The sequence below is a fragment of the Bufo gargarizans genome, chromosome 2 (assembly GCF_014858855.1).
Source record: "Bufo gargarizans isolate SCDJY-AF-19 chromosome 2, ASM1485885v1, whole genome shotgun sequence".
In the NCBI taxonomy this organism is placed as follows: Eukaryota; Metazoa; Chordata; class Amphibia; order Anura; family Bufonidae; genus Bufo; species Bufo gargarizans.
Window position 1 is genome coordinate 40,346,274 of NC_058081.1, and position 27,511 is coordinate 40,373,784.

The 27,511-nt window shown below is 43.7% G+C and overlaps 1 protein-coding gene across 4 annotated transcripts in view; it reads left to right on the plus strand.

Annotated features, from left to right (window-relative positions):
• The window catches only part of PDE4A (phosphodiesterase 4A), a 253,795-nt gene that overhangs the window by 220,558 nt on the left and 5,726 nt on the right, over positions 1 to 27,511 (plus strand). For 3 of the 4 annotated variants that reach the window (XM_044278800.1, XM_044278797.1, XM_044278798.1), the window contains exons 7-13: positions 6,587 to 6,680; positions 17,002 to 17,180; positions 18,091 to 18,189; positions 18,421 to 18,585; positions 24,324 to 24,423; positions 25,012 to 25,166; positions 26,154 to 26,276. In XM_044278800.1, the coding sequence (XP_044134735.1) occupies positions 6,587 to 6,680; positions 17,002 to 17,180; positions 18,091 to 18,189; positions 18,421 to 18,585; positions 24,324 to 24,423; positions 25,012 to 25,166; positions 26,154 to 26,276 (915 nt within the window). Of the gene's footprint in view, positions 1 to 6,367; positions 6,442 to 6,586; positions 6,681 to 17,001; positions 17,181 to 18,090; positions 18,190 to 18,420; positions 18,586 to 24,323; positions 24,424 to 25,011; positions 25,167 to 26,153; positions 26,277 to 27,511 lie in introns of those variants that run through there. The other variant, XM_044278799.1, reaches the window with a different exon arrangement.

Below are 27,511 nucleotides of genomic sequence, written 5' to 3' on the forward strand. Positions count from 1 at the left end.
TTTTATGTTTTAGCGTCTCGTACAGGCAGTGATTAGTATATTGAACAGACCCACACCCGTATATTTGATCCAAGTGAGTACAGCCCTAAGTGAAAAAGGCCAATTTTGTGCCCAATTACCCATTTTCCCTCTCCGGTGTCATGCAACTCGTTAGTGTTACAAGGTCTCAGGTGTGAATAGGGAGCAGGTGTGTTAGATTTGCTGCTATTGCTTACGTTCTCATACTGGTCACTGGAAGTTCAACATGGCTCCTCATGGCAAAGAACTGTCTAAGGATCCGGAAAAAAGAATTGTTGCTCTATATAACGATGGCCGAGGCTATAAGAAGATCGCCATCACCCTGACACTGAGCCGCAGCATGGTGGCCAAGACCATACAGCGGTTTAACAAGACAGGTTCCACTCGGAACAGGCCTCGCCAGGGTCGACCAAAGAAGTTGAGTGCCCGTGCTCAGCGTCCTATCCAGAGGTTGTATGAGTGCTGCCAGCATTGCTGCAGAGGTTAAAGGGGTGGGAGTCAGCCTGTCGGTGCTCAGACCATACGCCCCACGCTGCATCATATTGGTCTGCATGTCGTCCCAGAAGGAAGCCTCTTCTAAAGACTAAAGATGATTGACAAGAAAGCCCGCAAACAGTTTGCTGAAGACAAGCAGACTAAGGACATGGATTACTGGAGCCATGTCCTGGGGTCTGATGAGACATAAATAAACGTATTTGGTTCAGATGGTGTCAAGTATGTGTAGCGGCAACCAGGTGAGGAGTACATAGACAAGTGTGTCCTGCCTACAGTCAAGCATGGTGGTGGGAATGTCATGGTTTGAGGCTGCATGAGTGCTGCCGGCTGTGGAGAGCTACAGTTCATTGATGGAACCATGAATGCCGACATGTCCTGTGACATACTGAAGCAGAGCATGATCCCCTCCCTTTAGAAACTGGGCCGCAGGGCAGTATTCCAACATGATAACTACCCCAAACACACCTCCAAGACGACCACTGCCTTGCTGTAGAAACTGAGGGTGAAGGTGCTGGACTGGCCAAGCATTTGTCCAGACCTAAACCCTATTGATTATCTGTGGGGCATCCTCAAACAGAAGGTGGAGGAGCGCAAGGTCTCATCATGGAGTGGAAGAGGATTCCAGTGGCAACCTGTGAAGCTCTAGTGAACTCGATGCCCAAGAGAGTTAAGGCAGTGCTGGGAAAAAATGGTGGCCACATAAAATATTGACGCTTTGGGCACAATTTGGCCATGTTCACTTAGGGGTGTACTCACTTTTGTTGCCAGCGGTTTAGACAGTAATGGCTGTGTTGAGTTATTTTGAGGGCACCGCAAATTTACCCTCTTATACAAGCTGTGCACTGACTACTTTACATATAATAAAATATTTACAAAAATGTGAGGGGTGTACTCACTTTTGTGAGATACTGTATGTGTCTGTGCAAGCAGTTGGGGTAGGGAGGTCGCTGGTGACAGATTCCCTATTTAAATACAGAGCTACATAATTGATCTTCTCCTTTCATCTTCTTTGTCCTCTTCTGATTCTTTTCTTTGTCATGTCCATCAACATCTTCTTTATCATCTTCTAATTCTTTGCCGTTTTCTCTTGTATACACGTTCCTTCATCTTTTTCCATAGTCACCAAAACTGTGGTGAAGAATAGATGTTTTTTTCTTTGAGACTTTTGACATATAGAAGGTTCCCTAAGTTTATCTGTCCACCTTGTGGATATCTGTTGACTGTTTTCAGTTTATTTCTTATCCAAATAAGTGGTTCTCCTAGTATTTCCAGAAAGAGAAATCTCAGCCTGGTCATGTTTTTTCTTGAATTAATTTGTCAAACGCCCCCACTTGTTTATATCTTTACCATCAGCAAAGTTCATAGTTGCTGTAGTGCAAAGTCTTCTGAACTTCGAGGATACTCAGGAACGTATAGTTCATGAAAAGTTCCAATTAGTGACAATTGATGAAGAATTATGATATGAGAAGACTTCATTTCAGTTATGGCTGAAAATGCATTGTCTATGTGAATGACCTCATCCTCCATGAGTTTTGTCATGTTCTCTGACCCGAGGTGACAGGGCTCTGATCCTGGCTCTCCAGCAATGCTGTACCCTGCATTTTCACAACTGGAACCACATTGTGCACCTTTCATTCTCTTCTGGGTGAGCTTACCTGTAAAAATATCTCCTGTTTTGGAGTGGTCTTGACTCCCGGATAAGGGTGCAGTCCACAGCAAAGCCACCATAAACCTTTCCCCGACTCTCTGGATCCCTGTAAATGGCTTCCACTCACCAAGGCTAAAGTAGATCTCTTGCTCCGGGCTTCTGCCTTGGTGGTAACCCCAGGAGCTGTAGTCAATGATTTGGATTCCAGGAGTCAGGGTCGCAGAGGGTTGAGAGGGTTGAGAAACCTCATGGACGCCCCAATTTTTTTTTTTAAAACAATAAACCTTCAGGAGAGAAATCCTTTAAAGTCACCATACTCTTAAAAGATACTCTGACAAACAAATGTGGAAAAAATAAGATATAAATCTCAGTGGTCTCAGCATTAGCTCAAATTTAGGGCGATATCTAAATAGAGGTTTTTCAATGCTTGGAGCCCAAGTGCCCTCTATTTAAAAAAAAAAAAAAAGAAAACATGAAATGACCCTCATATGCTGCACTTTTCAAATATATACCATGAGGACCTTGCAAGCACCTGCTGCAGAAGTGAAATATATGAAGTGCACATACCAGAGGTTCAGGATCCAAGTCCTAAATAGGCTGAGTAGAAAAAAATCATCAGTTCTGGCAGGAATATCCCTTTATATAGTATGTCCCAATAGGAAAACCAAAATTCTGTTAAAGTATATAGACGTCCCAGAGCAGTGGTCCCCAGCCAGTGGCTTGGGAGCCACATGAGGCTCGTGACCCCTGCTGAGTTATGCCCATGTGTACTGGAAATTGACACTGTTGCAGGCCTATCCTAGATTTACAACCAAACACTGCCAATTTAGATGGTATACTAGTGTTTTTTGTTTCTTCACATTCAAAATTTTCCTCCTCTCTTTTTGAATTGCCTGTTGCTCCCGACCATCAATGAAAGTTGAATGTGCCTCACAGCATACAAAAGATTGGGGACCTCCGTCCTAGAGGAAGGACTTCTACTCAGGATCCTCCTCTATTGGACTGAGTGAGGAACACCTCTAAAACCATAGTTCTTAATATAAAGATGACAGCATAAGGACTCATGCACACAACTGTATGTTTGATCCACATCCGATCCGCATTTTTGTGGATCGGATGAGGACCTATTTATCAGGATCACTACTTAGACTCAGGATGTGAGCTCAGAGGGTCACCCAAATTTTTATGTCAAACTCCTACTTTGCTAATTTGAGCCCTCTAGCTATCTGAAATCCACATCTAAGGGAACTGCCACCACTTGATCATACTAGTCGGATAAGACGCCTTAAACTAGGTAACTTACATTTACCCACTCAAACCCAGTATGCTCTCTAGCATTCACAGGGTTAATACACACATATACATAACACTTCTTCTAAGGTCGTGGAATCATTTAGAACACAAGAAGGCTCTTATTAAAGTGAACTTCTAATATCCACAGAATGGTGCGTAGAAAAAAATACAGTTATCAATATGTAAAAATACAACGACATACAAATACAATGCAAAAAATAACTGTTTGAAAATAAAAGGGATAAAGGAAACAGAACTTAGTACATTACGAGACAGCAGAAGTCCAGTTGCTTGGGGGTAGCATGAAAGTCGGCCAGATCATCAAACAAGATGTCCCCCAAAGAAATTACAATTTTCTAAAAGGACACACACCTTAAGGTCTGTAGATTCCATGACTAGCCCCCCTTCCTGATGTCATGGAAAGGCTTGTGGGTATGTTCATGTCCTTTAATGGCCGAGTTTTATGAGGTCAGTTTAATAAAGGGTTTGGCTCAAAATGTGTCCACTAAAGATATACTTTCTTCTGGACATCATAGCAACTTCGTACTGCCTTCATCTAACTCATCATAATGTTCCGCACACGTGCATATGAAACATGTAGGGGTTAGAGGCAGTACTTGAGTTCCTTAATTACTGCATCTTACAGAGCCTTTATGGAGGTGATGTTAACACAGGTGATGCAGGTAAATGGCCTAAGTCCAACTTCAGAAACTCACTGCCAAGTTATGGATTAGGTCCAGTATTTCTTTGATGAATATTCATCTGTATGGGTTTTTATACATGAACCCTTCTGCAGGTCAAGGTATCCTCAGCTTGACCTCCCAAGGTCTGTGCCAGAAACAGATTTTATGAGGGGGTACCGGTCTGTGTGAACTGTTCTTCTTCCCTGCTTTTGTTTAGGCAGACCTTGTGTTCTGGTTTTGGGAATAAGAAATTGACAATTTAATGGCCAGCCACAAAAATGTCTACTACTCTGCTATCTAAAAAATACTACCATTATACGGTGTGATTATTATCAGTGTATAGATACTACTATTATACGGTGTGATTATTATCAGTGTATAGATACTATCATACGGTGTGATTATTATCAGTGTATAGATACTATCATACGGTGTGATTATAGATACTACCATTATACGGTGTGAATATTATCATTGTATAGATACTACCATTATACAGTGTGATTATAGATACTACCATTATACGGTGTGATTATTATCAGTGTATAGATACTACCATTATACGTGTGATTATTACCAGTGTATAGATACTGCCCCATTATACGGTGTGATTATTATCAACGTATAGATACTGCCATTGTACGGTGTGATTATTATCAGTGTATAGATACTACCATTATACGGTGTGATTATTATCAGCGTATAGATACTGCCATTGTACGGTGTGATTATCATCAGCGTATAGATACTACCATTATATGGTGTGATTATAGATACTGCCATTATATGGTGTGATTATCATCAGTGTATAGATACTACCATTATACAGTGTGATTATAGATACTGCCATTATATGGTGTGATTATTATCAGTGTATAGATACTACCATTATACGGTGTGATTATTATCAGCGTATAGATACCACCATTATACGGTGTGATTATTATCAGCGTATAGATACCACCATTATACGGTGTGATTATTATCAGAGTATAGATACCACCATTATACGGTGTGATTATTATCAGAGTATAGATACCACCATTGTACGGTGTGATTATTATCAGCGTATTGATCCTACCATTATACAGTGCAGTATGATTTTTTTCAGTGTATTACTCATATTGTTGTGTTGTATATAGTGTATTGTGGTTGTACATGTATATTGTGTAGTTCAGGGTTAGGGCCTCCCATCCTCTCCTATGTTACTAGAGACTGGTGCAGCAGACATTATAGTCTATAGGAGGAGGCATCAGGAGGGGAGTGAGGAGGGAGGGAAAACAAGGCCGCTTGTGTCAGATAGAGGGAGCAGTCATAGTAGGAGACGAGGGATTGTGCTCTGTGAGAATCTGGGATGAATGGACTTCATATAAGCCATCAAGGATCTTAGACCTCTACGGAGCTAGTAACATAGCACTGAAATCGAAGACACTGGACTAGGAGACTTCAGGAAAAGGAAAGACTGCAGCTATTCTTGGACTCAAAGAACAGAGATCCACAAGAAAACGAGATGTCTACAAGGAGAAGGGGAAACCCCTTCTTATAAAGAAAGGAAGGGGTCTATACAGGGAAATAAGGGTCTTGGGCAAGAAAGAGGCAGTTGAGTATGTAAGGAAGATACAGAGGGAGCAGAGTATGAGAAAAGAGACATAGAAGAGGAGAGAGGCAGAATTTGGGTGTGAGAATACAGAGACAAGGGAAAGGGTTACAAGACTGAGATCTCCACAGGAAAGAGACAGGGGTGGGGAGGGGGTGAGAAAACGAGTGAGAAAAGGAATAAGAAGAGAGGCATGGATCTGTACAGGGAGGACTGAGGAATGACATGGAGGGTTAGAGGGTCTAAGCGACAATAAAAGAAAGTCTAGGAAACAAGAGTCTCTAGAGTGTGAGGAAAAAGAGAGGTGTCTCTACACAGAAAAGAGAGAGTCTAACCTATAAGACAGACAGTGGTCTGTAGGAACAAGAACAAGGTTCAGCTATAAGAAGAGAGGGTCAGAGCAAAAAGACAGCCTGGCCTCTCAGATAAAAGCAATTAACGGGGTCTAAGAGAGAAGTTGTGAGAGCTGGAAAGGGGTAGGAGACCTGGTGATGAGACTACAGCGAGCGGGCTGTATACTTATACACATGCTATGAATGTGGGGGGAATAGAGGTGATGATGACTCACTGGCAATCTGGGTCTTTAGCAAGAAGAGTGACCTGAGAAGCTGACCGAGAAGGTAAAGTGATCACGACCCTCACTCTACACAGGAGCCAGCATGCCGGATATCAACTACCTGCGTTCTGTGTCCTGGGGATACATCAAGGTGGGAGTCACTTGTACCTGGAGGCCATATTCAGTAAATGTAGTGTGTGTACATGGTATAACTTCTTACCTATTGACTAGCTCAACTCAAGACGTTGCTTCTTTCGCACTTCTTTAATCCCAATGCTTTATTCTTGCCCCCGCAGTTCAAGAGAATGCTGAACCGTGAGCTGACCCACTTGTCTGAGATGAGCCGTTCCGGGAACCAGGTCTCAGAATATATTTCCAACACCTTTCTCGGTGAGTTATGCTTCCATCGTGTTTAAAGATTGTGATGTATTTCCAGATGCCTTCTTGTAAGAATCAGTGTTGTAGCTTGGCATTGTGGGGCATCTGCTCTGATTGCTGTGAGGTTCCAACAAATCATTCTACCTTGGCCATGGTCTTTAGATACAGGACTGAATCTTTGCCCCAACTAAAGGGCAACTCTGGTAACTGTCTACATTTAATTGGTGCATCAGATGGAAAATATAGCGGACATGTTTCCAGTTTTGAAGTTTGTGGAGAATGGTTGATTTTACAATGGTTATTCATTTCCTACAGCGTCATAAGCCGATCCTGAGTGGTGATATTTCCTGTGTACCTTCTGAGATCAGGTTCTAGCAGGAGAGATCCTGGTTGATTCTTTAGGTCTTTGTGTTTATAGAAGAGGTTTGAAGGGTTGTCACAAGAATGACTTTTACGCAATATGATTGTGTGTTGGTTTTTGAGAAAGCAGTGGGCACTACAGAGAGATTTAGATACACTCACCTGTGGTCACACAGAACATTCCATCAGCAGAAGACATGACATTAGACTTTGGCACCACATCCCTAAGGTATAACGGGCAGGTTGGTGGGTGAGGCAAACAGGATGCCCAGTGTGACTCATCTTAGGGTTCGCATTTACCCAGAGCTAAGCATGTATATACACTATACTGGACAGAAATATTGGGAAACTACACGTTACACCTATATGAGCTTAGAGGAGCTTTTATGACATCCCATTTTAAATCCATAGGCATTAATATTGAGTTTGTCCCCACTTCCCAACTTCCACTCTTCTGGGAAGACGTACTACAAGATTTTGGAGTGTGTCTATGGGAATTTTGCCTATTCATCCAGAAGAGCATTTGTGAGGTTAGACTCCGATGTTAGATGAGAGGGTCTTGCTCCAATCTCCTTTCTAGTTCATCCCAAAGGTGTTAGATGGGTTTGAGGTCAGGAATCTGAGCAGCCAGTCAATTTCTTCCACACCAAACCATGCCTTTCTGGAGCTTGCTTTGTAAACTGGGGCACAGTGATGCTGGAACAGAAAAGGGCCTTCCCCAAACTGTTCCCACAAACGTGGAAGCATACAACTGTCCGAAATGCCTTGGTTCACTGAAGCATTAAGATTTCTCTTCACTGGAACTAAGGGACTTAGGCTAACCTTCCATCTCCACCACCTTTACAGCTGGCACAATGCAGTCAGGCAGGTAACATTCTCTTGGTGATCACCAAACCAGAGTCATCCATCGTGACTGCCAGATAGAGAAGTGTGATTTGCCACCCTACATTGCTCCAGAGTCCAGTGGTGATGTGCTTTACACTACCTTCATCTGACGCTTGGCATTGTGCTTGGTGATGTAAGGTTGGCATGCAGCTGCTCGGCCATGGAAACCCATGCCATGAAGCTTCAGCACAGCACAGGTTTTGTGCTGGTGTTAATACCAGTGGAGGGTTGTGCTCTCCAGTTATGGAATCAGCAGAGAGTTGGTGACTTTTATACATTATGCTCCTCAGCACTCGGCGATCCCGCTCTGCAATTTTAAGTGGTCTCCACTTCGTGGATGAGTTACTGTGGTTCCTTCCATTTTATAATAATACCACTCATAGGTGATGGTGGAAGATGTAGGAAGAAAGTGACTAGTGACAACAGTGACATTATAGGACAGCGCTGGAATTCAGTGAATGAGCTATTATTTCACAAATATATTTAAGGTAGATTGCAAGGCCATAGGCTGGATTTTATACACCTGTGGTAATGGGACTGAATGATACACCTGAATTCAATGACTGACGTGTGTCCCAATACTTTTGTCCATAAGGTGTATGTAAAGGTGGTCAAATATATTCTTAAGTTGAAATAAGTCTAAAGTTGATCAAAACGTTCGGAATGTTCCCAGAAATATCTTTCATCCATTGCCCCAGTTTCAATGAATGTGCACGGGCAGTATTAACAACTGTAATGGACATTCTGGACTAAGAGGTGTATGGCCGTATCTGTGAAATGCTTCAACTGATGTACAGCCATGAATCTACTTCTATCCAGTGTTGGACCAGGGTTCTTTGGTTCTTTAGACCCTAGGGGCAAGTGATTGGCTCCATAGGCAGCAAAATATTTTTTTTTCTCCAGGATCTTTGGGCCCCATGGTATCGGAGCCTGGGGACACGAGAGTATCGTCTGGTACTCTGGGTCAGTCTAACCCTACTTCTATTGTGTGTGGCCACCGTAAGTTATTTACCTAAGTATACATATGACAGGTACCTGATCTTCTATTCACTGCTGGTTTGCTTGCTTGTAGTTTGTCATCATCTTGTCCTTGCTGTAATGGAAGTTTGCTCTCCGGGATCAGCCATAGTGGCTGTTACAGTTGTTCATCCTGACCATACTTATCCAATGAAACTGGACGATGATTGAAGAATCTTTCTAGGGACATTCTTTCAAAGAAAGATCTTTTGACCACGAACAATCCTTTTTGCAAACAAAAATACTTAAATCTTAGACACTGCTGACTTCTTTTCAGATGGTCTGTCATTAGTTGGAGAAAACAATAGTTTGTAGTTACGCTTCACCCAATGAACGATCACATTAGTTCAAATTGTCGATTTTTACACTAATGTGTGTGGCTACCTTTAGAAAGTGACTTTATATTTCATGTTTATTTCAACTTAACAACCTGGTGTGATCAGGTCTGAAAACGTGAGGGTCAAATCTGATGAATCCTGTAGTTATCACCATTTATCTGTAACATCAGTCCGGGCAACAAGAAGTGAATCAGCAAAAGTGTTCTAGGAAGTGGTCTCAAGTCCTTTCCAAGAGAAGGGGCCACAGACTATTCTCTAATTCAGAAAGCCACACTGTTGTGGACAAATGACAATGCCCTGATATCTCACTTGGCCACTGCCAATGTATCCCCATTTGCAATAGCATTTAGTAGAGATCTTGGTAGTGGACCTCCTGTGTCCAGTGTCTTAAATGTGGCCCTATCCTAGTAAGCCACCTTTGCCACAAGTCAGTTTTTGAAATTTCAGAACTACCTCAGTCACCTGTAAGTGTTATTGTAGTAAGCTTTCTAGGAGTAACATCAGCTCAAGCCGTGCAAATTCAGAGTGGGGCCACCGAGTTCCCAAGCTTAGCACATAACACTTGCATGTCCTCTGCTGCATTACTCACAGCAGAGATCCATACTTGCTCTTCAAGTGACATCAGCAGTGTAACGGGAGCTTTATATAATGGGTTTTCATGGTGGAGCAGCTGCATACTAACCTAAGACCACCACGTATAATGCCAGGCTTTGGATGGAGTGGTGTAAAGGACGTCGTTACTGGACTCTGGAGTAGTGGGAACGTGTTCTCTGATTGATGAATCACCTCTTACAGTCGGAAGGATGAATCTGGGTTTAGCAAAAACACTGAGAATGAGACAAATGAACAGTGGCTATTGTAAAATTTGGTGGAGGTGGGACAATGGTTGGAGGCTGTTTCTCAAGGTTCGGCCGCTTATCTCCTGTGGAAGCTAATGGTACTGCTAGTGTACAAATCATTTTATACAATTGTCACTTCTAACTTTGTGGGAACAGTTTGGGGAAGACCTCCTCTTGTTTCAGCATGACTGTGCCCCGGTGCACAAAGCAACGGCTGCAGAGCCCTGACCTCATAACCTCTGGGATGCATTGGATGATTGTGAGCCAGAACTTCTCCAATCTCGGGTAGTTAATGATCCTCAACTCGAGCTGGCCACAGACCTATAGGCCATTTAGCTAATCATTGTTTTAAAACAATGTAAATATGTTTCACTGTTTGGAAAATGTATCAGGTACACTTACCATTTTTACTGCGCATTTATTTCATGATTTTTAAAAGGGTTGTAAACTGAATAAAATAAAAAATAAAAATAAAAAAGAGATTTTACTTCCTGTTCCACAAGTATTTCATCCACTATGTTCTCTACAGCCATCTGAACACTTCTCTGAAACAAGCAGCTCTCTCTGCCTCACTCAGAGCAGGAAATCCAAGCGCTAATATGCATTCACTTTACATAAACACAGCAGCCTTGACTTACCTCTCACATACGGCAGCCATTTTCATTAGAAATTAGGCCGTTTTTTGATTGACAGGTGTCAGATCTTCTATTGGGACCCAGCTACATCCTGACCAGGACAGTCTCCCGCCATGTCAACTTAATTTAAGTGTTTCTCCAATTTACAGTCCTGATGTCGGTATCCCAGTCATATGTAGAGAAAGACTCCTGAAATCCACTTGTTTGCTTTAAGTGCAGTACTTTATTGCATAGGCTATTTTCCAGTTCACATAAATTGAATGTTTTTCGGCGGATAGCCTTCCTCAGATCACTGGAACAGTTATACAAGATAAGGCAATAACTAGTGACCATGTACATAGTGATGTAAATACAGTACAAGATTTAAATTAGCGGGTGGTCATCCTATTGAGGTGAAGAGTCCCGGGCGATCATGTTCTAGGTGTGACGGAGACGCATATAATTGTCTGTGTACTTGGGAGGATACCCTCAGGTGAATCCAGATGGTAGTAGGTTGCCGAAGTACATCAAGGCCGTATGTTAAGGGAAATTACCTTTTTAAATCTTGACATGAACAGACTGTTATATTGGAAGTAACCGGACATTTCGTGCAGTAATGAGAACTTATACAGATATGCAACATAATACATCTATAAAACAAGGCTGAGCACGGGGTATAGGCATGCTGGGTAAGGGGTTACAGTTGTGAGGACGTTTAGACCTTTAGTATGCAGATTATGGTGGCCTTTTAATAACCAAAGAGATGCAGGTGTCTATGGAGATGTAGGTATCCTTACCTGGAGGAGCCTCTTGTGTACTGGTACTTCAATGTGGACTGCTATGGTCCGTAGTTTGGGGGCTCTGTGGCCTAGAGGACGTTTGTGGGATGTAGGCTGTTGCCCTGTGTTGTGGCGCCATGTTTGAAGGCGTGGCTTGTGCCTTTAAATAGGGTGTGCCGGAGTGGGGGCGAGACTGGGGTGGGTACAGTGGCCCGCTGCCTCCTCGTTCCTGGGAGTACGCAGGGGCCATGGGCGGTAAGCGGCGCTGGGGGCAGCACGCGGCGGCACCGTATGCTGGGGAGAAGGCCTGAAGTAGGGGAAGTGACGTTGCTCTGGTACTGTGCATGCGCCGTAGTGCGGGAAGCTGGGGCGTCGGAAGCTTTAAAGATGGCGGGCGCTTTGTGAATCACACACACAGCGCATGCGCTAGAAAGATAGGAGCGGAGGCTGGGGAGCTCATGTAATATATAGAGGAAGTGGGTCTAAGGAAAAAAGGGGGTGTAGTGCAGATAGTCTGAAACTGACTATAAAAGGATATAGAATGCGGCTTCATCACAGGCAAGGGGGTTAGTACCTCATCTGTAAGGAGAATAATATCAGTTAATTCCTAAAATAACGAATAATCATGTATATCATTAAGGGTAATGTATCAGAGGCAACTAGATGATTACAGGAATAGTGCGTAGACGTATCCACATATAAACCACATTGGTTTGTTAAATAAAGCTTCCTGGTTCATATTCGCGGTTGAGACCCTTTGGTTCTAGCGTCTGGAATTGGTGGATCCAGAATGCTTCTCTGTTTTTAAGGATTCTGCTAATGTACCGCCTCTCCTAGGGATTTTAACCTGTTCAATTACTTGGAACCGTAGTTGAGCGATGCTGTGGAGTTTGGCTATGAAGTGCGCTGGGATGGGTTTTGTGTGGTTTCGCCTATATATGCCAGGCCGCATGGACATTTTATTATATAGATCACATTGGAGGTTTCACATGTATAGAAGTCATGTATAGCGAAACCTTTGCCTGTTTGGGGGTGGTAGATTTTCTCTCCTTTTATCACATGGGAGAATTGTGTACAATGAAGGCAGGGGAATGTGCCCTTGCGTTGTGTCTTAAGGAATGTCTGCCTTGATATTTTTGTAGTGGGGCCCTCATCAGCTCAAACCAGTATATCTTTAAGGTTTTTCGGACGCCTATTGCAGGGTAGAAATGGGGAGGTAAATTCCTCTATGCTGGGATAGGACTTGTGCAAGAAATGCCAATGTCTGTGGAGAATATTCTGTACCTTGGTCGCAAATGGATGATATGTGTGGACAAAAGGAATCCTCTTGCCCTGAAGTCTCCTTACTTTGTTGTTCTCAGTCAGTCCTTCCTTTTTTTTTTATGGTAACCCCTATCTCATGAAGAGATTGGCCATCTCAAGCAGCCTATTGTCTTTGATTGTCGTGTTATCGACAATCCTGGATACTCTTTTGAACTGAGAGCGTGGAATGGATTTTTTCATACTGCTAGGATGGAAGCTGGAGTAATGCAGTAGACTATTGCGGTCTGTGGGTTTGGTAAAGAGGTCAATGTGTAGGGTACCATCTAGGTCCTTATACACTTCTGTGTCTAGGAAGTTTACTGAGCTGTGGCTCTGATGTAAGGTGAATTGCAGTTCGGGCCATATAGCATTAATCGTGGACGAGAAAGTGTGTAGGGATTTTGCACTTCCGTTCCATATACAAAAGACATCATCTATGTAACCTTTCCATAATATGTCATTTTGTTGGAAATTGGTGTCTCTATATACGTGTTCTTCGTCAAACATGGCCATGTAGCCATTGGCATAGGGCAGCGTCATATGCGCGCCCATGGCGGTCCCGCGTTTCTGAACATAGAATGTGTCCTGGAATATGAAATGTTTCTTTGTAAGAACCAACTGTAGAAGGTCCACACAGAGGGAGACCACCTCAATGTCAGTATTAGTTTATTTTAAGAGCCTTGTAGTCGCCGTGAGTACCTTGGTATGCATGATGGACGTATATAGGCTGACTACATCTAATGTGACTAGAATCGAGTTTGGGTGGACCTGTTTGATGTCTCTAATGATTTGAAGGAATGTTGATGTGTCAAGTAAAAAGGATTTGGTGGTTTTGATCTTGGGAGTGAGGATTTTTTCGAGAAAAATAGATAATGGCGATAAAATGGAGTCTGATGAGGAGACTATTGGGCGGCCTGGTGGTTTGTTGAGGCGTTTATGGACCTTGGGGAGAGTGTACAGAACCGGGATTATAGGGTGAAGCTTGGTTAGATACGTGACTGTGTCTTGGTCAATAATGCCTTTTTCTAGGTGTGTCTGCAGGATTTGTGTGATCTTTTTCTCAATGCTCGGTGTTGGATCGTTAGGTAAACGTTCGTATACCACCGTGTCATTTATTTGACTCTGAATTTCCTCCAGGTAATCTTTTTGGTCCCTAACCACCAAAGCCCTGCCTTTGTCGGCCGGTTTGATGATTAAGTCCTTGTCCTTTTTTAGGGTCTGTAGCGCCTCGTGTTCCTCTCTTGTTAGGTTAGATTGGTAGTTGTATTTGTCTTGTTCAATATCCCTCCTGTATGCCTCCATGTCCCTATTGACAAGGGATACGAAGGTCTCAACAGAGTGGTGGTTCTTTGGGGGACAGTAGTGACTCCTGCATTTTAAGCCAAGTTCTTTAGCTGAAATTGCTCCTGGGTTGGTGTGAATGCAAGGGTCCTTATTGGGATATTTTCTGTCACTATCCTTGAGGTGTGCTTTTAGGAGTAGATTCCTAAAGAATCTCAGGAGGTCCAGTTCCATCTGGAAGTTGTTAAACCTATGTGATGCACAAAAGTATAAACCCTTCTGTAGGACCTGGATCTGTGTTGATGTAAGTGTTCTAGAGGATATGTTGATTACAAGTGAGTGTGGTTTCTATTACCTGTGATCTCGTCGTCCTCCCTGTTGGGTGGTCTCTATTGAGTCCGGCTGTGTCTATTCTTGTCCGACGGCATCTGTTCCTTCTCTGTCCCAAGAATGGGGCTGTGGGGTTTTCTTGCCTGCGGTAGCTCTCTTTCCCTGCTGGAATAGGAGGATTCAGAGGAAGACGGGTATTCTCTTTGGTAATCCAAGGATCGAGGGTAATTATTGTGCCATCTGCATATTCTATTGGTATTATAGTCCTCGGCATCCCTTTGAAACTTTTTCTGTTTTTGATTTTCAACCTCTCATCTGTGGGAGGTGAGAGTGCTGGAGAGCTTCTCCTTGAGGGAATTGTAGTCGGATGCTGGTGACATTGCTTTTGGTTGTTGTTCCGCTGTCTTTATCTGTTCCTCGATCTTTTGGATACTGTTTTGTAGAAAAGAAATGGGTAACGTCATCAGGTTCAATGAGCATCGGTTTAGGATCTGTTGGAATTGGTCGCAGTATTTGGGATCTTCCTTGGATAGTGTGGGTCTGGTGGTCATGCGAAGACCCCTAGGGATGCGTTGTTCCTTGACGTATTCGGCAAGGTTTTCACTATGTAGCTGGTAGTTGATCAATCGGCGAGATTCTTTTTCCAAATCTCTACTTTTAATCTCTGAGTTGGGAATTTGTACGAAATCCTGGCATGTAGTCCCTTGCGATGTGCCTTTAAATAGGGTGTGCCAGAGTGGGGGCGAGACTGGGGCGGGTACAGTGGCCCACTGCCTCCTCATTCCGGTGAGTATGCGGGGACCATGGGCGGTAGGCGGCGCTGGGGGCAGAGCGCGGCGGCGCCGTATGCAGGGGAGAAGGCCGGAAGTAGGGGAAGTGAGGTCGCGCTGGTACTGTGCATGCGCCGGAGTGCGGGAAGCTGGGGCGTCGGGAACTTCAAAGATGGCGGGCATGCGCTAGAAAGATAGGAGCGGAGACTGGGGAGCTCATGTAATATATAGAGGAAGTATGGGTCTAAGGAAAAAAGGGGGGTGTAGTGCAGATAGGCTGAAACTGACTAAAAGGATATAGAATGCAGCTTCGTCACAGGCAAGGGGGTTAGTACCTCATCTGTAAGGAGAATAATATCAGTTAATTCATAAAATAACGAATAATCATGTATATCATTAAGAGTAATATATCAGAGGCGACCAGATGATTACAGGAATAGTGCGTAGACGTATCCACATATAAACCACATTTGTTTGTTAAATAAAGCTTCCTGGTTCATATTCGCGGTTGAGACCCTTTGGTTCTAGCGTCTGGAATTGGTGGATCCAGAATGCTTCTCTGTTTTTAAGGATTCTGCTAATGTCACCGCCTCTCCTAGGGATTTTAACCTGTTCAATTACTTGGAACCGTAGTTGAGCGATGCTGTGGCGTTTGGTGTCCCAGTCATAGACCTTGACATCTTCCCTTGTCTTGGGGCCCTCACCACATAGATTTTTTTATTTATTTTTTACAGCCCGGGATTCCCTTACCGGGAATGTAATGACCTCAGGATGTCAGACGTTGGGTTGGTCAGAAGGTTTATGTGATTCGTGCTTCTCATGCTGACTCGCCACATTTCCCATCGTGTATTAATAAACCTTTGATGTGGGAAAGATGTGAAACGCGTTGGTGATTGTCTGCCGGTCCTAAATGTATATTTAGTTTTCCTTTAAAAAGTGTCAGCTGTGGGAAAAAAAGGGAGCAGCCGTGAGCTGTCCCACCGGAGACATCTGCATAATAGAGTTCAGTCCAGTGCCTCGAGACACTGTGGTTTACAACTACAACTCCTAGCATGCCATGAGGGCCGTATTTAGACTAGATAAAGTTAGTCAATAAGATTTAACACTACCTTAATAGCTTCCTGGGCAGTTTCCACAAAGTTCATATAGTTGCATCATTCAGTATATTCCCTTGCAAGAAGCTCTGATGGGAAAAGTATGGATGGGGTTAGAGGGTTCTGGGGTTGTGTTCTGTGTGCTGTGAAACCGTATACTCCTTTACAGCTGTGTATTCCCCTGGTCGGGGGAGGGGAAGATTGGCAAAGTTACATTGAGTAAAACCAGTAACTACTAGGGTAATGATAGCAACACAGATGGCCGTGTTAATTCTGCCACGTAAATAGTGCAATCTCTTCCCATAAGACACACGATCTGATCATAGTAACGCGTCCTGAAGCCTGTAAACTACATGTTTTCACCATCCTTCCTGTAAGATGGCTATGAGGAAACTTACAACAGGTGTCCCTGGTGCCCTTTAAATCCAGAGTTCCCCCCTGTCCCTTCCCCTGGGTCTTCAGAGCATCTTGTGCACCTCACGGAGCAGACCCATCCGTTAGTGTGCTCGGGCAAGATTCAATGGAATTACCTCTGGTTCACCTCGTCCTTTCGTTACCAACCCACCTCTTGAGGTTCGCCTTATCTGCACTGGAAAAAAGCTGCAAAATCTTCCAAGAGAACAAAGTGGCAGTAGGGCGCAGAAGGGGTAGATATTAAGTATTCTGAATTACATGCAGCTTATACTGAGGGGGAGAGTAAATTTCACCAAATTATGTCTTACAGATAAACAGAACGATGTGGAGATCCCTTCCCCAACACAGAAGGAGCGGGAGAAAAAGAAGAAACAGCAGACCATGTGCCAAATCAGTGGCGTCAAGAAGCTCACGCACAGCTCCAGCCTGACCAACTCTACAATACCTCGTTTTGGAGTGAAGACTGACCAGGAGGAACCTCTTGAAAAGGTACAGCCCGGGGTATAAATGGGGGAGGTTTATCAAGGGTGAAGTAGAATGGTTACACACTCTCTTCCATATGACACCATTGCCGCCTTCATTGTCACCAGAACATATCACTATTTTTAAGAAAAAGAAATCTACCTCCAATCAAGGAATAGACAAGTCAGAAGATAAGTTTTTTGGTGCTCGTTTAAAGGACCTTGCCTGATGAAAAATGAGTGGGGGACAAATGATCATTATTATGAATGTTTGTCCCCGATTCACTTTGCCTGTTCTTGCCAGCTCATCCATTGTTTACACAGGGCAATGTGCCACCCAGAAAGATAGTTTTAGGTGCGCATGAAAGATGAGATCTCCTGACAAACAAGCTCTTTGCTCTTTTTTTGTGTGATCAGGTGGCTCCTGTACACGGGCCAATTATCAGGAACGATTGTTCCCAATAATTGCTCGGATCCTCAGGCAATGTAAAAGAGCCCTTAGAAACCCAATTTTTAATTACACTATTATGGAATTCTAAGTTAACAGATGGGGTCTCCCAATCTGGAACCTCATCTAATAGCCAGAGTAGAGAGTAGCTACAAAGAGCGTCCATTACTGTGGAGGACCCACATTGCATGGACAGACTGTTGATTTTAATGGATACTGTGTAATTCTTAATTTCTCCAGTGGTGGCACTGCAGAGGAATTGAACAGTTGCTGAAGAGTTTCCTGTCAGATTAACCTGATTGATGGGAATCCCAGCAGCTAGACACCCTGTACTCATCTTATTTTTGAGGGACACTGCTAACGAAAAAGGGAGTGTAGGAAGAGCCTGATAGATGAGCTCTTGCTACTATGGTGCTGGGGAATGTACATTTTGTCCAGATAAAAATTTCCAATAAATTAACATTGATTTGTCTTTTGCTAATTTTTTCAGGAATTGGATAATTTAAACAAGTGGGGCCTTAATATCTTCCAAGTGGCAGAATATTCCAATAACCGTCCGCTGGGCTGTATCATGTACACCATATTTCAGGTGAGCTGTATGTGCAGTATTGGGGCATGGGTGATATTTATGGCAAACAGACCCTAACATGTCCAGTAAGGTAGAGAAGACCTGACTTGTTTAGACTCTCCCCCTCCAAATATTGAGAAACTACAACTCCTAGCATTCCTTGCCACCTGGAGAAGGTTACCTACCAGTGACTTCTCTCTTGTCCTCCATTAGATCTTCTTAACCCATATTTTTTTTTCTTTTTTTTCACAGGAGCGAGAGTTATGTAAGACCTTTAAGATCCCCGTAGAGACACTAATCACTTACATGATGACCTTAGAAGATCACTACCATGCCGACGTGGCATACCACAACAGCTTGCATGCCGCTGACGTCACACAGTCCACTCACGTGCTTCTCTCCACTCCAGCATTAGACGTAAGAGACCCGAGAGTGTTTCACGTGGTTGTTTTGTGTATAATTGTTCTTGAGCAAAGAGAAGAAATGGACTAATGGGCTGACCTACCACTAAAACCTACTTTTCTCTTCGCTTGTATGGTTGTATTTGTAGCCTGCAGATCTGTTGCATTAGGTTGTCAGTCCTAATGACGTTGGTTGGGTGCCAACGGTATGAGTTTAATTGGAATACAATACTTCTTGGCACCAGTGCCTTTGTAATCTGCCATGAAAGGAAGGGTCATCTCCAGCATGACCTGGAGACATAAACTCGATCAAGACATAAACATTAGATCTCTGTTGGTGGATCTAACGTCTATGGAGGGCTGGGAGTCACTCCACACTTTCTAATTCTGGGTTGAATTTTTGATGATGACGATGACAAACATTTGTAATACGCTTTTCTCATAATTTTTCTGTTTGATCTAAATGTTTCCCTTCTGGAGAACCTGCATGTTCCTATGTTCATTTAGGGATTGTCTAACAGAATCAGCCCAGTACGGGTGTCCCATGCCGACCTAGAGCCGGTGTCTGGCTGTGTATGGATAGGATATGCTGCAAGTGTACAGGCACTGAAATGCTCCCCTGACCCCCTGCTCCGGTGTCTTGGTGGTCCAGGTCTGCTGGATATCTGTCTACCCATTCCTGGCAAGCACAGCCCTTCTCTGTCCTGTGGGAGGGTGCCTGAGCAATAGGTTCTGTAGCTTGCTAGTTCCTGTGAAGGTGCATTAGTATCTACTGACCATGATTTTGCCTATCCCCTTTGGTGCCATGCAACTGTGTCTCGTGACCCATCTGAGTCAGTTGTCACTGAACAGTGACTACTCCAGTAGCAGATTGGTGGTTCACCCAAAAGGAAAGGGTGAAAAATGGTGGAAGGGGGGGAGCTATGGAGGGACTCTAAGCCAAATCCATTATCGACTGGGGAACCATTGCAAAGTCAGCCCTGGGGGCGTAGAAAGGACTGTGCGTAGAATAAGACTGCACACTAAGTCTTATTGTTCGACCTAAAAACTATGTAAAAAAATAATATAAAACAGAGCAGATCATCCAAAAATTACAATAGACTGATAATTGAGCATTAAGTTTCTTGTCCATACAATATTTAAAAAAAACGATATGTATGAGGGATCCACACGAGTGTGATAAACTACAGGATGAATGTAAAAGGTTATGGAGTGTGAACCCAAAACGATATAAAAAATGTTGAGGCGCTAAAAAAAATGATATACATTGGCCAGCAATTTATGTGTGATGCCAAACAGCGTCTATAGCAAGGTTCAGCGACCTCCGGCACTCCAGCTGTTGTGCAACTACAACTCCCAGCATGCAAAGCTCTTCAACTGTTCTCTGAACTTTCATAGAAGGTAATGGAGCATGCTGGGAGTTGTAGTTTCACAACAGCTGGAGTGCCAGAGGTTGCTGAACCTTGGTCCATAGTGTCACGTAGCTGACTGCTATGGCCAACTCTACCTGTGTATCTATACTACTATGGTCAGTAAGCGGCTCCATTGGTTTTGTAACCTCAGAAGGTGAAGATGATGAGCACACAGATGTTTATGGCGATACAGGCGAGGTTGGCGATGCCCTCACGTAGCAGTGATGGAGTTACAGTCTATCCTCCCAAGCCCTCTGAAAATATTAATAATGTACAGTGTAAACAGATGGAGATGGCAACGTGGAGGTCACAAGTAACACGACCCAGCGCCTGTCATACGTGGTCACCTCTCTCTGCCTAGAGCGCAGCGTAGATATCTGCAGGATCCATACTCAGTCCATTCAGGGTCATGTTTAATAATGTATTAAGATGAAGAAGTAAGAGAGTGGGAAATAAGACGTCTACATAATAAGAAGAATCTTGACTTATATGGCCCCACCATATTCCACAGCGCTGTACAATTCAGAGGGAACATGTAGTCATCACCGGATTGCAGACTAATATACAACTGAAACACTATCCTGCTCGCAAGAGCTTGCAATCTACATAGGTGCCTGACTTCTGACTGTGACTCTGCTCTCATTATACCACTGTTGGACATGGTCACCTCAGCTCCTACACTTATCTATCTATCTATCTAGCTATCTATTTATTTCTATCTATCTCATATTTATCTATCTATCTATCTATCTATCCCATAGTTAAACACTACACACACACAGAAATACATACATGCACACACTACACATGCATAATACAGAACACACCTAGACACATGTAACACTATACACATAGACTTATATACATGCACACTACACACATAGATGTATATATATGACTGATACATATACACTACTCACAAAAAGTTAGGGATATTTGGCTTTCAGGTGAAATTTATGGAAAACTTCACGCTACAGTGATATTATATCATGAAAGTCGGGCATTTAAGTAGAAGCAGCAATGGGGATTTCCTTATCTCAAACCATTTATTGAAACAAAAGCCAACCCCAGTGCTGGGTATACCCCCACAAATATGTCAGTGTCTCAGTAACTTGTCCTGTGGCCTTGAGCATTAATTACAGCTTGACAACTACGTCTCCTGCTGTTCACAAGGCGACTTATTGTCTGCTGAGGCATGCATGGCATCTCCTCTTCTTGAAGGGAGGCCATCAGGTCTTAAAGGTTCTGGGGTACAGAGTTACGAGCCTCTACATGGCGACTCAGCTGATCCCATAGGTTTTCAATGGGATTCAGGTCTGGAGAAAGTGCAGGCCACTCCATTTATGGTTCCCCCTGTCTCCAGCAGCCGTTCCCTAATGATGTGACCTCGATGAGCTGGCGCATTGTCCTCCATGAAGATGACATTAGGCCTGTGTTGTTCCTGCAGAGGCACAATGACTGGATTGATGATGTTCTTCAAGTAGTATGGGCCATTCACAAAGTGTAGGGAGGTTCTGTATTGACTAGACACACCTGCCCACACTGTAACACCACCACCACGACCAAAGGCTCGTCTGGTGACAACAGTGGATAATGCATAGCGCTCTCCTTGACGTCTCCGATCATTTCTGCTCAGCGTGAATCAACTTTCATCAGTGAACAGCAATGAGACCCACTGGTCCCTAGTCCAGTATACAGTAGATGCTCCCTGGCCCATGCAAGACGATGATGCCTGTGGTCAGGTACCCTTGCAGGTCGTCTAGCACGCAGATGGTGCCGATGTAAATGGTGCTGAAACATTGAACAGTTGGACATGTGCATTCAAAAGTTTAGAGAAGAGAACCTGTCATCAACTTTATGGTGACCTCACTGAGGGCAGCATAAAATAGTGACATAAATGCTGATTCCAGCGGTGTGTCACTCATGAGCTAAAAGTAAGTGGTTGCTGAGAACCAGCATCATAACCATTACAGCCCAGGCCTAGAAAAGAGTCAGATCTACCTGAGAAGAGTCCTGGTTATACATAATCTCCTGCTCTCCCGCCATCTGCTGATGATTGGCAGTTCTCTCCTAGAGAGAAAGGGAGAACACTAGGTAGAAGACGGTCAGACATCAGCAGGTGGGCAGGAGAGCAGGACTTCATGAATAACCAGGACTCTTCTCAGGTGGCCGGGACTCTTTTCCAGGCCCAGTCTGCAATGATTGTGATGTTGGTTCCACTTACTTTTAACTTATAAATGACCGATCTCTGAAATCATCTCACCTGTCTGTGTATTCTGCCGCTAGTATGGGCAGCATAACGCTGATGACAGGTTCCCTTTAAGTTCACCTGTAAAGGTCAGAGTGCATTTTTGGTTCATCCTGAAATTCCACCCCCAAGCCAAATATCCTTAACTTTTTGTGAGTAGTATAAATATATAAATATATATATATATATATATATATATATATATACAGACGTGGACAAAATTGTTGGTACCCTTTGGTCAATGAAAGAAAAAGTCACAATGGTCACAGAAATAACTTTAATCTGACAAAAGTAATAATAAATTAAAATTCTATAAATGTTAACCAATGAAAGTCAGACATTGTTTTTCAACCATGCTTCAACAGAATTATGTAAAAAAATAAACTCATGAAACAGGCATGGACAAAAATGATGGTACCCCTAGAAAACACAGAACATAATGTGACCAAAGGGACATGTTAATTCAAGGTGTGTCCACTAATTAGCATCACAGGTGTCTACAACCTTGTAATCAGCCATTGGGCCTATATATATGGCTCCAGGTAATCACTGTGTTGTTTGGTGATATGGTGTGTACCACACTCGACATGGACCAGAGGAAGCAAAGGAAAGAGCTGTCTCAAGAGATCAGAAAGAAAATTATAGACAAGCATGTTAAAGGTAAAGGCTATAAGACCATCTCCAAGCAACTAGATGTTCCTGTGAGTACAGTTGCACATATTATTCATAAGTTTAAGATCCATGGGACTGTAGCCAACCTCCCTGGACGTGGCCGCAGGAGGAAAATTGATGACAAATCTAAGAGACGGATAATCCGAATGGTAACAAAAGAGCCTAGAAAGACTTCTAAAGAGATTCAAGGTGAACTTCATGCTCAAGGAACATCAGTGTCAGATCGCACCATCCGTCGTTGTTTGAGCCAAAGTGGACTACATGGGAGACGACCAAGGAGGACACCATTGTTGAAAACGAATCATAAAAAAGCAAGACTGGAATATGCCAAACTACATGTTGACAAGCCACAAAGCTTCTGGGAGAATGTCCTGTGGACAGATGAGACAAAAATCGAAGTTTTTGCCAAGGCACATCAGCTGTATGTTCACAGACGAAAAAATGAAGCATATCAAGAAAAGAACACTGTCCCTACTGTGAAACATGGAGGAGGCTCTGTTATGTTCTGGGGCTGCTTTGCTGCGTCTGGCACAGGGTGTCTTGAATCTGTGCAGGGTACAATGAAATCTCAAGACTATCAAGGAATTCTAGAGAGAAATGTACTAGCCAGTGTCAGAAAGCTTGGTCTCAGTCGCAGGTCATGGGTCTTGCAACAGGACAATGACCCAAAACACACCGCTAAAAACACCCAAGAATGGCTAAGAGGAAAAAATTGGACTATTCTAAAGTGGCCTTCTATGAGCCCTGACCTCAATCCTATTGAGCATCTTTGGAAGGAGCTGAAACATGCAGTCTGGAAAAGGCACCCTTCAAACCGGACACAACTGGAGCAGTTTGCTCATGAGGAGTGGGCCAAAATACCTGCTGAGAGGTGCAGATGTCTCATTGACAGTTACAGGAAGCGTTTGATTGCAGTGATTGCCTCAAAAGGTTGCGCAACAAAATATTAAGTTAGGGGTACCATCATTTTTGTCCATGCCTGTTTCATGAGTTTATTTTTTTACATAATTCTGTTGAAGCATGGTTGAAAAACAATGTCTGACTTTCATTGGTTAACATTTATAGAATTTTAATTTATTATTACTTTTGTCAGATTAAAGTTATTTCTGTGACCATTGTGACTTTTTCTTTCATTGACCAAAGGGTACCAACAATTTTGTCCACGTCTGTACACACACAGTATAAACATAAAGAACATACACACAGACTAAAATACACATACTCACTCCTTCATAGATATACAGTACATATATATATATATACACACATTCAGTAAACACACATGCACTGGTGTTTGGACCCCCCTCAGGCACCAGCGCCCGAGCGCCACCTTTGCACCCCCGACCCCTACACCGCTGTCATATTCCATGTCACAATGTACACAGCACATGTGCAATAACCACCTCTATGTCCTCCCGCCAGGCGGTGTTTACAGATCTGGAGATCTTAGCCGCGGTGTTCGCAGCTGCAATTCATGACGTCGACCACCCTGGAGTTTCCAATCAGTTTCTTATTAATACAAGTAAGTGGATCTAGCGTCTTGTGTGGATAAAGAGCTTATGTCCTGTGTGTGAATGAAAAATCTGCAGCACATCGCAGGACATCTGTCCTGTAATGACAGGGGCACAATCTCCTGCTGCTCCGTATGTGTAATAGAAGTAGTCGCAGGATTAGACAAATGACTGCTGCGCTCTATCACAAGGCATATGGCATGTACCAGCTGGAGAATACCGCTGTGCCACTGCAGCGCTGACTATACCAAGGACCGTCAAGATCTGTAGAGATTATTTCATGAGATCTCTACACGGGGGACTTGATAAATGATACAATTCTGTGTGAATGCAGTCACCACTAGGGGGAGCTCCCTTCATATGGAATTATACAGCTACTGTATACATGTGTATGCAGGAGCTCCCCCTGGTGGTGACGGCGGGTAGTCCCTATGAAAGTGTGTTGGCAAGCTTAACAGTGCCTGGTCCCAAAGTAGTCATGTTTTCCTGCCTCTATGCCGGTCTGCCATAGCATATGTCTCCACATAGCTGACTGTTGGAAGACTTATTGGTCACTCAGGGACCCGTTCATTGAGTATTCCCCTTTTTCTCACACTCAGATTCGGAGCTGGCTTTGATGTACAATGACGAGTCAGTGCTGGAGAACCATCATCTGGCTGTGGGATTCAAGCTCCTGCAGGAAGAGAACTGTGACATTTTCCAGAACCTGACGAAACGCCAACGTCAGATGATGAGGAAGATGGTGATTGACATGGTAATGAGACTGCTGCCACATGTCATTTACAGCACTGTCGGCTTCATGCGCTCAACCAGGCCTGAGGGCCACTGCTTCCTCCACACAGTCACACAACTGCCAGCACACCGTATGACCTCCACCAATTATACATGGGTCAGGCCCTGTGCAGACACAGTCTGACTAACACACACTGACGGTGGGATTATGTCATAGGAGTAAGGATAGACTGTGAAGCAACAAGATCAGATATTTATTAAAGGTAAACTCCACCCAAGAGATAAAATGTATTTGGTGATCCACCACAGCTTAATGGAGGCTATAGCATGTATGACTCTGGGACCACAGCCGCATGGCATGGACACTGTGAAGGTAGCTGGAGTATAACAGTCTTTCATATTGATGTTGAGTAGGAGTCCTAGGGGGTCAATCTATCTGAATGACCAACATTGATCCAAGCAGCAGTAGAGCAAAGGTACACATAGGTAACTTCGCATATACATTACATTACTTATCCTGTACTGATCCTGAGTTACATCCTGTATTATACTCCAGAGCTGCACTCACTATTCTGCTGGTGGAGTCACTGTGTACATACATTACTTATCCTGTACTGATCCTGAGTTACATCCTGTATTATACTCCAGAGCTGCACTCAATGTTCTCTGCTGGTGGAGTCACTGTGTACATACATTACATTACTTATCCTGTACTGATCCTGAGTTATATCCTGTATTATACTCCAGAGCTGCACTCGCTATTCTGCTGGTGGTCACTGTGTACATACATTACATTACTTATCCTGTACTGATCCTGAGTTACATCCTGTATTATCCTCCAGAGCAGTACTTATGGTTATTATGCTCCATGCAAAGCTAGATATTTAGTTCTTAAGCTGGGGTCTTCTTCTTCAGGGTCATATGTATATGGGAGTTCTGCGGGTACCATGACTAGAGACAGAGAAAACCACATATATTATATCTGAGATATTTTGTCTTCACTTTTAAGGTCCTGGCAACAGATATGTCCAAACACATGAGCTTATTAGCAGACCTGAAGACCATGGTGGAGACCAAAAAGGTGACCAGTTCTGGTGTCTTACTGCTAGATAACTACACGGACCGGATACAGGTGAGTACCAGACCTTCCATAAGGCTTGGGATGTAAGTTATACACATTTTACATAACACCGAGGAATAAGAGGAAGAACATCTCCACTCTATATGAAAAGGCTATAAAAGGTGAACCGTCATAGACTTGACAGTGTAGATGGTCAGTCTCAGGGTCCTCCTGCAGATCTTACATGACTTAGGCTACTTTCACACTAGCGTTCGGGCGGATCCGTTCTGAACGGATCCGCCCATAATAATGCAGACGGAGGCTCCGTTCAGAACGGATCCGTCTGCATTATATTAGCTAAAAAAAGCTAAGTGTGAAAATAGCCTGGGACGGATCCGTCCAGACTTTCAATGTAAAGTCAATGGGGGACGGATCCGCTTGAAGATTGAGCCACATTGTGGCATCTTCAAACGGATCCGTCCCCATTGACTTACATTGTAAGTCTGGACGGATCCGCACGCCTCCGCACGGCCAGGCGGACACCCGAACGCTGCAAGCAGCGTTCAGCTGTCCGCCTGTCCGTGCGGAGGCGAGCGGAGCGGAGGCTGAACGCCGCCAGACTGATGCAGTCTGAGCGGATCCGCCTCCATTCAGACTGCATCAGGGCTGGACGGCTGCGTTCGGGTCCGCTCGTGAGCTCCTTCAAACGGAGCTCACGAACGGAAACCCGAACGCTAGTGTGAAAGCAGCCTTAGTTGTCAACCCATCACTGAAAGCACCATAAAACATAACCTTTATTAATTAAGCATAAAATCAAAGCCTAATATAAGCTTCTGGAGGCTTATTTCAACAAGCGATGCCACTGCACATCTTGCAGCTGCCGGCACCGGCTCTCCGTCATCACCTTACTTGATGAGGACAGCGTGAGTGGCTCTATTATGAGCCGTTCCATCTCCTATTATCTATTATCTACATACCGGTTTACTTATGGCACTGACTATGTGACTATAATACTGCTTTATCAGTACATAGTATGTTGTGACTAATATCAGTTTTATCCATGCACGAGTGTTTTTGTCTTTAAGTGTGTGCTCTTGTTACTGATTTAGCCCTGCTTTTTTCCATAGCGTTTCTATCATCCCATGACTGTACTTTCTCCATTTGCCCTCTGATGAACCCGGTTAGGGGAGAAAAGCGTCGGGGCTGATTTTTCATTGCCATTAGTCATGCGAGTAGTGACTTCGGGTCAAATAATGTTTACCATCTTCTTAGGAGGGCTATTTAGGGTTTCAAGGGTTAGGCGCGTG